At 46.7% G+C, this 10,238-nt stretch overlaps 1 protein-coding gene across 1 annotated transcript; it reads left to right on the top strand.

Annotated features, from left to right (window-relative positions):
* Nucleotides 1-706: 706 nt before the first annotated feature.
* Nucleotides 707-2,625, top strand: LOC119282441 (F-box protein FBW2-like). Its single transcript, XM_037562672.1, has 2 exons — nucleotides 707-1,014; nucleotides 2,055-2,625. The coding sequence occupies exons 1-2, from the start codon at nucleotides 707-709 to the stop codon at nucleotides 2,623-2,625; spliced, it is 879 nt and encodes a 292-aa protein (XP_037418569.1).
* Nucleotides 2,626-10,238: the final 7,613 nt, after the last annotated feature.

Here is a 10,238-nt window from a genome sequence, read left to right as displayed (position 1 = left end):
CCGCCAGGACGGGTTGTCTCGAATTTTTTGTCTCTGGCGGAGGGGCTGTTTCAGATCTGCGGCGTCCTCCTTCCTCGTACTCGCTGGTTCGGCCCTGATGGCTTTTGGTTGGTCCTCGCATCTTGGTGCTCTCGTTTGGTTCTTGAGTAGGCTTCCTGATTTGGGTTTTCACTCCCCGTAACCAGCTTGCTTTGATCCAAGATCGTGCTATTTTTAATATCTGGGTTCGGTGATCTAGGCAGTCCGCCATATCTCAGTTCATGTTCCCACCTCTTCTCCGAGCAATCTCGCTCAGATCTCATTTCTTCCTCTAGTTTCGTTTGAACTGCAAGTTCTTTCTTGTCAGGTCAGGGAAATCTTGCACATGTGTTCATCTCGGTGTAATTTCTTTCCTTCAAATTTTATCGTGGTCGGTGGGTTTATATTTCCATACCTTTGATACAGATACTCCTTTATGGTGATCTTGCCATATATATTGGCAATTTATTATCTCGAAATAAATGTTGATTAACTGGATTTTTTTCAGTGTAGGAAAGCACTTTCATACTATTAATATAAGTCGCCATGAAATTTTGAATATGCTATTTCAAGCCTTCAACTGTGTGGATTAAGCAAATAATTTTACCACCCAGGGTAATTTATCATGGTTCCTGAAACAGGTGGACATACAACTTGCATGGTCGGTCCTGGATCGGAAGGATCAGGGATGGAAGAGTGCAGTGAGGACAGATGTTGGGAGGACCAAGCACGAGATGCCCTAGGCATCATCTTTTGCAAACGGTCCCTTCAGGAGATCCTCTCTGTAGTTCCGGGTGTTTGCAAACCCTGGAGCCGGGTGGTTTCAGGGGCCGACTGCTGGCAGGACATCGACATTCAGGAGTGGAGCCAGCAGAAAGAGCCTGACAAGATCATCAGGATGGTCCATATGCTCCTCTCTCGCAGCGCTGGCTCGTGCCACCGCCTTAGTGTGTCCAGGCTTCCCAACGACTCATTGTTCGCCTTCATCGCGGACCAGTAAGTAGTCTTCTTTAGTCAAAATCTTTTTTATTTTGATGATCCTTTCCTCATGAGATTTGAATTTGATAACCTAGATGGGAACATTGTGTGTTTTTATTATTATTATTGTTAGTGGTGAACCATTAGTTGTGCACGTTGCTGGAGTAGTTCTTCCGATTGTGTACCATCCTCGCAAAATGCATACAGACTTTCATTGGAAAAAAAATGGTTTAGATTGCCACAGGTGTAGTGGCTGTGGCAGGGGAAATATGATGGATGTGTAATTTCATTATATAGGAGCTGGATCACTGAGGCGGTTAGGGATGAGGGGGGTGAGGGCGACGGCGAGGAGGGGCGAGAACTAAGAAGGTGGCGGCCACGGTAGATGAAACGGCGCAAGGGGGTAGTAGGGTTTTAGCGCCAAAAGTAAGAAATTGGACGGCGGAGATGGGCTAGGGAACACGATCTGACACTCCAGGATCCAAATATGTGAGAAACACTGGACACGAATGTTAATACGTCTATTGATTAGAAAGACATGTGCTGAGGAACAAAAACAAGTACGTTATGTGTAACATAATTGATTCCAGAATTACTTGCCTTGCGGTTGTATTTGTCTTTACACTGAATCCTCTATTATCACTGAATCCAATCATTTATAAACAATTGTGCATATATTGTGGCAATTATTTTTGTTAATGCTTGTAAATTATTCATTCAATTGCATAAATAAAAATGGGGTAGTATCATTACAGTGTGTTAATCTATAAATACAAAGTTATAGATGGTCTATTAAAGTTACTAGCACAATCATGCTCCTCTGGCTTAATCCGTTTCCTGATAGTGAGAAATGTTGCGAACATGGTACCAGACCCCGCACATCTGTGTAGAAGAACATGTTCAAAATGGTATTACCAACTATTTCCTCAACCGACAATGTTCCAGTGATTTTGTTTTTGTCATAACCATATATATAACCCTAGTACTTTGTTTACTGATGACCGTATCCATAATATTTTATTAAACCTTACTTATCCAACCTTGTTTTGTTTTGCAAGTGCGCAATCTCTCAAGACTTTGGAGATTCCAAGGAGCGAAATTAGCGACTCTATAGTGGAAACTGCTGCACAAAGACTGACTAAAGTTACATTCCTGGATGTAAGCAGCTGCACTAAGATTGGCGCTCGTGCTCTGGAGGCATTCGGTAAGAATTGCAAATCCCTCATCAGACTTCGCCGAGTCATGCACCCAATGGATGTCGCAGGGAAGGGGTGCCATAATGACGAGGCCCGTGCTATTGCCTACAACATGCCAAAGCTCTGCCACCTCGAGATAGGGTACATGCTTATCGAGACAACGGCTGTCCTCGAGATCACCTCCCGGTGCGAAGACCTCAAATTCTTAGATCTGCGTGGCTGTTGGGATGTTGGTGATAAGATTTTGCAAGAGAAGTATCCTGGGCTGAAAATCCTCGGCCCCCACGTGGACGACTTCTATGAGAACAACTTCTGGGATGAGTGCTCGGATGATGACTCCATCGACTCATGGGAAGAGTTCGTGGACAATGAGTACTTCGCCCTCGGGGGTGATGACGAGGCCATATGGGACGACGATCACGCTCTTGAGTGACTAGAAGTTAGGTTCTATGGTGGTGTATTCGGTGAAGACTTCGCTGGTTTTGACTGGCCAGAATCTCCATGAAGGTAGTCTGCATTAATAAGCTGTTGAGAGAAATGAAGTGCCTGCTTGCTCCTGCTCCTCTTTATATCTTTCAACTTTGAAGCATCTTCTTCCATGTTATGTGGTTCAAATTGTCAAATTGTGTGGTCATTACCATGCAGATATTATCTCGTTGTTGAGTAAACTTGTCTGGGTGTAAAAACCTATGTATGGTGCTTAAACATAAAGCAACAAATCAATATATGACTGTTGAGAGTAGTGTTACATGTAGTTTTCTGTTTTGTTTCCGAAGTTCTAGATTAGCTACTGGTGAAAATTATCTTGGGAAAATTCGGTAGTGCAACTAGTGGTCATGCAAGCATGGGATGAATCGTTTTTGAATGTGCAGGGGAATGCCATACTGGGGAAGCTTCGTATGATGCATTAGAGCTTTCATAACTAGGATTGACGGGTAGTTAAAACCCAGAAAAAGAAGCTTAAACAGGCAGAGAAAGAGATTGCACGTGTGACGAAAGGGCCTATGACTAATGATGAATGTGACATGAAAAGAAAGGAACAAGCTAGCAGACTTGACTGAACACCTGCTGGAACTGCATTGGCTCCAACGAGCTAGGGTGGACTGGTTATGTAATGACGACGGCAATTAAAAAAAATCCAACACTTTGCCATGGCCGGAAAGAATGTAACCTGATGAAATGACTTAAGGATGACCAAGGGGAGTGGCAGGTAGGTACGAACATGTTAAACCCGATGATCGAAAAAAAAATTCTCACCCTTTCTCTTCCGAAGTTAATAATACAGAGCTTGGCTTTCTTGAAACATTATGCCGAGAGTTTCTAAATAAATAAATGAACAACTGCTTCCTTTGTGGAGGATGAAGTGAAGCACTCTATATTCAGTATCGGTGATATCAATGCCCATGGCCCCAACGGTTTGCATGCAATTTTCTACAAAAAAAATACTAGGAAGTCCCGGAGGCGATAAACCCGAGACAGATAACGGAAGGGTGGAATGACACCACGTTAGTCTTAATTCCAAAGAAGCTTGCCAAAAATCTAAATATAATTTTACTAGAGATTATTTCACCAACCGAATGTGCCTTTATCCCTAGAGACTTATAACAAACAATGTGCTTATTGCCTACGAGTGCATCCACGGGATAAAAAATAAGAGAAATGGGAAGAAAGATTTATGTGTGGACAAGCTGGATATGTGCAAGGCATACGACAAAGTTGAGTATGTTTTCTTGAGGAATATTATGTTAAGGTTGGGATTCCAGGAGACTTGGTTTTTTTATGATGACTTGTATCTCGTCGGTACAATATACTACTCCCTCCGTTCCTAAATATAATTTTTTTTACAAATTTTAATAAGGACTACATATGTACGTATATAGACATTTTTTAGAGTGTAGATTCACTCATTTTGCTCCGTATGTAGTCTGCATTGAAATCTCTACAAAGACTTATATTTAAGAACAGAGGGAGTATCATCTATAATTCTCAGGAGACAGATAACTTCCAACCTACTAGGGGTTCGAAACAAGGGGATCCATTGTCTCCTAATTTATTTTAATTATGCGCAGAAGGGCTTTCTGGTTCACTTATGGATGAAGAAGAAATTAGTGACTTAAGAAGGGGGGTGTTAATGTAGTACAGACACAGACACTCATACACACTATTGCTCATACATATGCACATCCACCCACCGCTATGAATGCACACACTCACACCCTACCCACATGAGCACCTCCGTGACTAGCCTTCACCTTAACACGTCGTGGCGCGGGCTACTAAGTGACTCATTTAATATATGCTCGTCTTTGGGGCAAAGGTTGCTTTCACAGTCGTCTACCTCGCCGCTTGGAGGACCGTCAAGGTTGTCGCCGCCACTATTCATGGTGTTGTCGTTGCCGTTGGAGCCATCATACAGTATTGTCGCTATTGTTGGTTCCACCGTTGTCGTTGGCACGTGGTGTGTCAACCATGTAGACTCCATAGGTCGAGGTCACCATCCAATTGTCCAAGGGAGCGGTGGCTGTTGGCGGATGTTCGTAGACTTGCCGACCTCCTCATCCATGTCATTGGTCTCATCCATGGTGCCTTAGAAGATGTCGGTTAGGTCTTCGATGTTTGCAACAAGATGGGGGTGGGTGGGTAAAAAAATCAACTTTTCCTTGGGACTCCCAGGTCCAATCATACACCGAGATCGGGTTCTCCAATGTCGCAAGCTTCTGGAACCTATCTAATAGGTAGTCCAGAACGAGCTTTTCATGTTCTGCCTAATCCTAGTGTGACATCGGAAATAGGGAGAGTGGGTTCAAGATCGGATCTAACATCTACCTTGGAACAGATTTTGTGCCAACCTCCTGCGTAGGATCCAAAGTCAGGGCCAGGCGAAGCGGCCCCAAGGTTAGATCCGACTTCAGTCTCAAGTTTTCACCTGACATCATGGCCATGGCCGTCCTCGGGCGAGGGTGCTCATATTGATCCTTGACATGATCCAAAACTGGCGCCAGGACCACCGGTTCGTGCTGCTCCATGACTTGGTGTGACACTGCCTTTAGTTTTGGTTCGTATTCGTTTGTCCTGCAACTCAATTCGATACATGTTCCTTTTCCAGTTCTCGTGGAACGCTTGCAAGATCGGTCGGACTAACTACATTGTGAGTCCGGCTCATGGATGCATCCGTGCATGGCTGTTGTGCTTCAGAGCATTCAACCATGCATGGTTTATTCATCGTTGTTTTGTTCCATGGGAGAGAATGCCTCGATAAGCACCGAATCAAGCGAGCCTTGACTTAGCCTGAACTGGCCTGTCATTTCTCCATCCCTTCCTATAGTTGCCTACCAAACTACATTATAACCAAAGGTTTGCCATTTTGGTACCCCCACGGAAGGCTTAGCTGCTTACGGTTGATGGATCTGACCCGGTATTTTAGTATAGAGGCAGTGACAAGATCGCAAGGCATGATGATGGTGTCACGTCAACTGAAAAACTTGTTATTCTGCATTCTAGAAATCAGTGCGTGTTTATCATGTGCCAGTGTGCATCCACATTTAAATAATGCACCCTTATTCACATTGGCGTAAAGACCAACTACAACCACGAAGCAGAGTAATGGTAGGGTCGGGTCTGCTCTGAACACAACGTTAACCTATATGATAGTTTGCCGAACTAAAGCCGTACCGCGTGATACCACTAGAGGGTGTCTGGTTGCATACATGTCTTTTCAAATAGTTCACCTAACTTCCATTTTATGTCTCAAATAGTTTCTTAACTTCTGGAATGCAGTTGGTCTCTACACCAATGGCACAATGGGTCATCTAGTTATTTAAGTAGTTATAGTCACTCCCACCTCTAGGCAATAACTTTGATCATGCAGTGTTGTCCGTCGCGAGAAGCCAGGACAGTACTACGAGGGATTGTGCCGTCAGACAGGTCATCCATGCGAGGTGATGGCGAGTTTGATTGGAAGGAGAACAATATTATATAATAGAATTCATAAATTACCCTTTTATTTCCAAATTTACCATGATTCATTAATTGCATATTAATGCCTTCCTTATTTGTATGAGGTGCCTATTATACTAGTACTCATTATCTTTCTTATTTCCTTCTTTATCATCATACATAAATACTGTAGTATGCATTTCCTTAATTTTTATGATGTGACTATTATATAATAAATACCATTTATTAAATTTTATATTTCCTTACTTACTGTTTCTTTCATTATTTGTCTCAGGTGACAGATGGCCAGCAACCCAACAGTAAAGATCGATCTAGAGTGAATATCATTGTCACAATACAAAATGAACGCATCCAATGTTTGGTCTAGAAAGTGAAGTACCTAATATAATTTATAAACCTCTATGTCATTTTCTTTCTTCCAATTTGTGGTCGACAACAAATTTACCATTGAAAGTGAAATATTTTCTTTACCAAGACCTCTACTTTATGTCAGCGGAAACGGCACCTATGGGATCACTGAAATCCCTACTACGGTTGGCGGGCGCGAGGTTGTGGAAAGAGCGGGTCTAGGAGCCAGCACAAGGATCGTTTACCCAGGTTCGGGCCGCGAGGATCGCGTAATACCCTAGTCCTACTTTGGTGTATATCTGAATGTTCTTGTGTTCTTGAACTAGCTTCGGTGCGTCCGTAGTCCAAAAAGCTGAATCCCCCTCCAGTACGCCTCGGCCCTCCTTCTATAGGAAAAAGGGGATGCCACAGTGGCAAACATGAGGTGGAAAGTGCATGTGGTGCCTGTGTCTATCCTCTGGCAGTGTCAGACAAACGCATTTAATGCGCTGCCGACGTGCCCTTCTTGCTGTCACCGCCTCGCCTCGCTTTGACGCGCGTCCAGGCCAGCGCGGCGTGCGGCGCCATGTAGGCTGGCAGGCTGTTGAACTGGTGCAGTGTTATGGTCTTCACAAAGATCTGCATGCCACCACGCAGGTGATTGCTGAGTTGGTCTCGGAACCGCACGTCGCCACGCAGGTGCTCGCCTGGCTGGCTGGGCTGGCAGCTGCATGAGAACGGCGGTGGAGCCTTGGCGTGCGCAGGCCCGGCCACGGCCCCATTGATGTCCTCGGCCAGGGTCTTGTCGAGGCCCCGGCAAGGGTCTTGCCGCGACATTGTGGTCGTCCCTGGCAAGGATCTTGCCGGAGGTCTTGTGGGTTTCCTTGGCAAGGATCTTGTCGAGAATCGTCGTCTTCTGGTCCTTATCTGATCTTGCATGTTTATGATCTTCACGAAGATCTGCATGCCATCATGGAGGTGCCTCTCCACTCCTCGTGTCTCTGGTCTTGGTGTTGCCTTGCTTGTCTTGTGGCATTGCCTTTCCTCTTCTGCCCTGCTAAGTGCGGCCGTGGGCACGGCTCTAACTGCCCGTGCACAAGTGAAGGGGTACAAGAGCCCCTACCTTTGTTCATCGACAGGAGCCCCCGGGCCTGGACCACACATAAGTGCGACGCGTTGTTGGGCTAGGCCCAGAATGGTGCGCGGGCAAGCGGGGCGGTTTTTTTTTACTGTGGAAACTCTTTCCTCCGCCGCGCTTCCCCACGACCTGCGTTGAATGCGTGACGTGGGGATCGTGCGTGGGGTGACTGAAGCATGCTTGCGTCATCCTGCAGCGAAGAGTAAAGAGGCGGCTTGCGTGTCCCGTTAAGACTGCAGAGCCGCTGCTCATTTACTCTCCCCGCCTTGGAATCGTCGTTCCACGTTTCCCACTAAGCCCGCCCCTTGCACCATGTACGTCGCATGCACGGCATGGGGTAGGTGACAGATGCATGGAATATGGGAAGGCGCGCGCGGGCCGATACCCACGCGCCTTCAATCGGTCAAGGAAGGCGGTCGATGGCCTCGCCCGCTGCCACTTTAATGAGCCGGATTCGAGCAGGCTCTTTGGGGGTGCGGAGCCAATCCTTCGGCCTCCCCTTCCCACTATAAAAAGGGGACTCGGGGGCAGGAGGAAAAGCATCTCCTCGCGTCTCTCCTTCGTCCTCCATTCTCCATCCATTGCCATGGCAAGAGGGCGGGGTCGAGGCCAACCAGGTCCTCCTCCCGCCAGAGAGTTGTGGCGGTCAAGGAATAGCTCGATGCCCAGGGTGAAGGCCACGCTCGAGACGGGGCCGATGGATGGGGCCATGGTCGGCGAGGCGGTCGATGCAGAGGTGGTCGTGGAAGGGGAATGCATGCGCCGTCTCCGTCGCCATCTCCTCCCACTTCGCCGAGTGGTCATGTCGGGGACCCGGCGCTCAAGTTCATCTTTCAGCAGCGCGGGGCACCGCGCCGCAGCCTTCGTCTTCCCCGGGTGTTCGCGAGCATTCTGGAGGTCGACCAGCCACCGCGGTTGAGGCTTCACATGAAGGGGTGTTGCCACGGCGACATGTGGGTGAACACGAGGTTCCCCGCCCCTCAAGTGATGCTCCTTCGCCGAGGTTGGAAAACCTTTGCATGCGCCCATTGCTTGATGGATGGGCACGTCCTCTGCTTCAAGCTAGCGGAGAGTGATCTGCTATCCGTCAAGGTTTTCGGGCGCTCGGGACACAGGCAAAGGTGCTGTGCGGAGAGCTCAACCAACAGCGAGAGCTCCTCCTCGGGTGAGAGTGATGAGGAGGACAGCGGCAGCGATGACGAGGGTAGCGGCCGGGGGGATGACGGGTCCGACTAGGCGTCGAACCCGCCGTCCCTGGGCGGCGCCGGCTGCAGCAACATCTGCACCTGGCCCCTTCTCCCGGTGAGGCCAGCTCCTTGAACTTCTTGGGGTCGCCTCCTTGGGCGGCTGGCGTGGGAAGGCCGGAGAAGGCGAAGAAGGTAGGTGGCGGGCCGTCAAGTCAGAGTACGATGGCACCGACACCTTCGTAGTGTTGGAAATATGCCCTAGAGGCAATAATAAAAGCATTATTATTATATTTCTTTGTTCATGATAATTGTCTTTATCATGCTATAATTGTATTATCCGGAAATCGTAATACATGTGTGAATAACAGACACCAACATGTCCCTAGTAAGCCTCTAGTTGACTAGCTCGTTGATCAATAGATAGTCATGGTTTCCTGGCTATGGACATTGGATGTCATTGATAACGGGATCACATCATTAGGATAATGATGTGATGGACAAGACCCAATCCTAAGCATAGCGTGAGATCGTGTAGTTCATTTGCTAGAGCTTTTCGAATGTCAAGTATCTTTTCCTTTGACCATGAGATCGTGTAACTCCCGGATACCGTAGGAGTGCTTTGGGTGTATCAAACATCACAACGTAACTGGGTGACTATAAAGGTGCATTACAGGTATCTCCGAAAGTGTCTGTTGGGTTGACACGGATCGAGACTGGGATTTGTCACTCCGTATGACGGAGAGATATCACTGGGCCCACTCGGTAATGCATCATCATAATGAGCTCAAAGTGACCAAGTGTCTGGCCACAGGATCATGCATTACGGTACGAGTAAAGTTGTGACGCCCGGATAATTAGGCTATAGTAATCACGTGTTAATGATGCCAAGCCATCAAAGTTACTGTCGTTAATCTCGCGTTAGTTCAGAACCGATCCAAATTCAAATTTGAAAGAAAGGCAAACAACAAAACTTTTGAAACATTAAAACCAAAATGTTCGGTTTGTGGCAAATAATCCTTACTAAATATTTCTGAAGGAACCACACTTTTATTATGTGTTTTAATGCACTAAAATGACTTAAATATTAGCAAACCTGATTATTTAAATGCCTTTACAGATTGATAAAATATCAAACCAAATTAATTGGGGTCTAGACTTTTGTGGCGGTGGACTAAATCGAAATGTTCAAATTAGATGCAAAGTATATATTTTTACAGAACCTAAAATAATAGGAAACAAAAATAAAACAGAAAAGAAAAGAGGAAAATAAAGAAAATACAAAAGAGAAAACAGAAAACAAAAATAAGAGCAAACCCCCCCGGGCCGTGGCCCAACTGGGCCGACACCCCCAGGCCCGGCCGGCCGGCCCACCCCGCTACCCCCCTCCTTATCCACTCCCTCCCCCAAACCCTAACCGACAGCCACCCACTCGCCCCC

This window comes from Triticum dicoccoides, chromosome 3B (genome assembly GCF_002162155.2).
Source record: "Triticum dicoccoides isolate Atlit2015 ecotype Zavitan chromosome 3B, WEW_v2.0, whole genome shotgun sequence".
Taxonomy (NCBI): domain Eukaryota; kingdom Viridiplantae; phylum Streptophyta; class Magnoliopsida; order Poales; family Poaceae; genus Triticum; species Triticum dicoccoides.
Note: the sequence above shows the minus strand (reverse complement) of the source record. Positions and strands in the feature narration are given on the sequence as shown.

What these genes read in the sequence shown, in the direction of transcription:
- LOC119282441 (XM_037562672.1), top strand. Translation starts at nt 707, where the DNA reads ATGGAAGAGTGCAGTGAGGACAGATGTTGGGAGGACCAAGCACGAGAT. An exon ending in TTCGCCTTCATCGCGGACCA is followed by an intron (nt 1,015 to 2,054) that starts GTAAGTAGTCTT and finishes TTGTTTTGCAAG; the next exon opens with TGCGCAATCTCTCAAGACTT.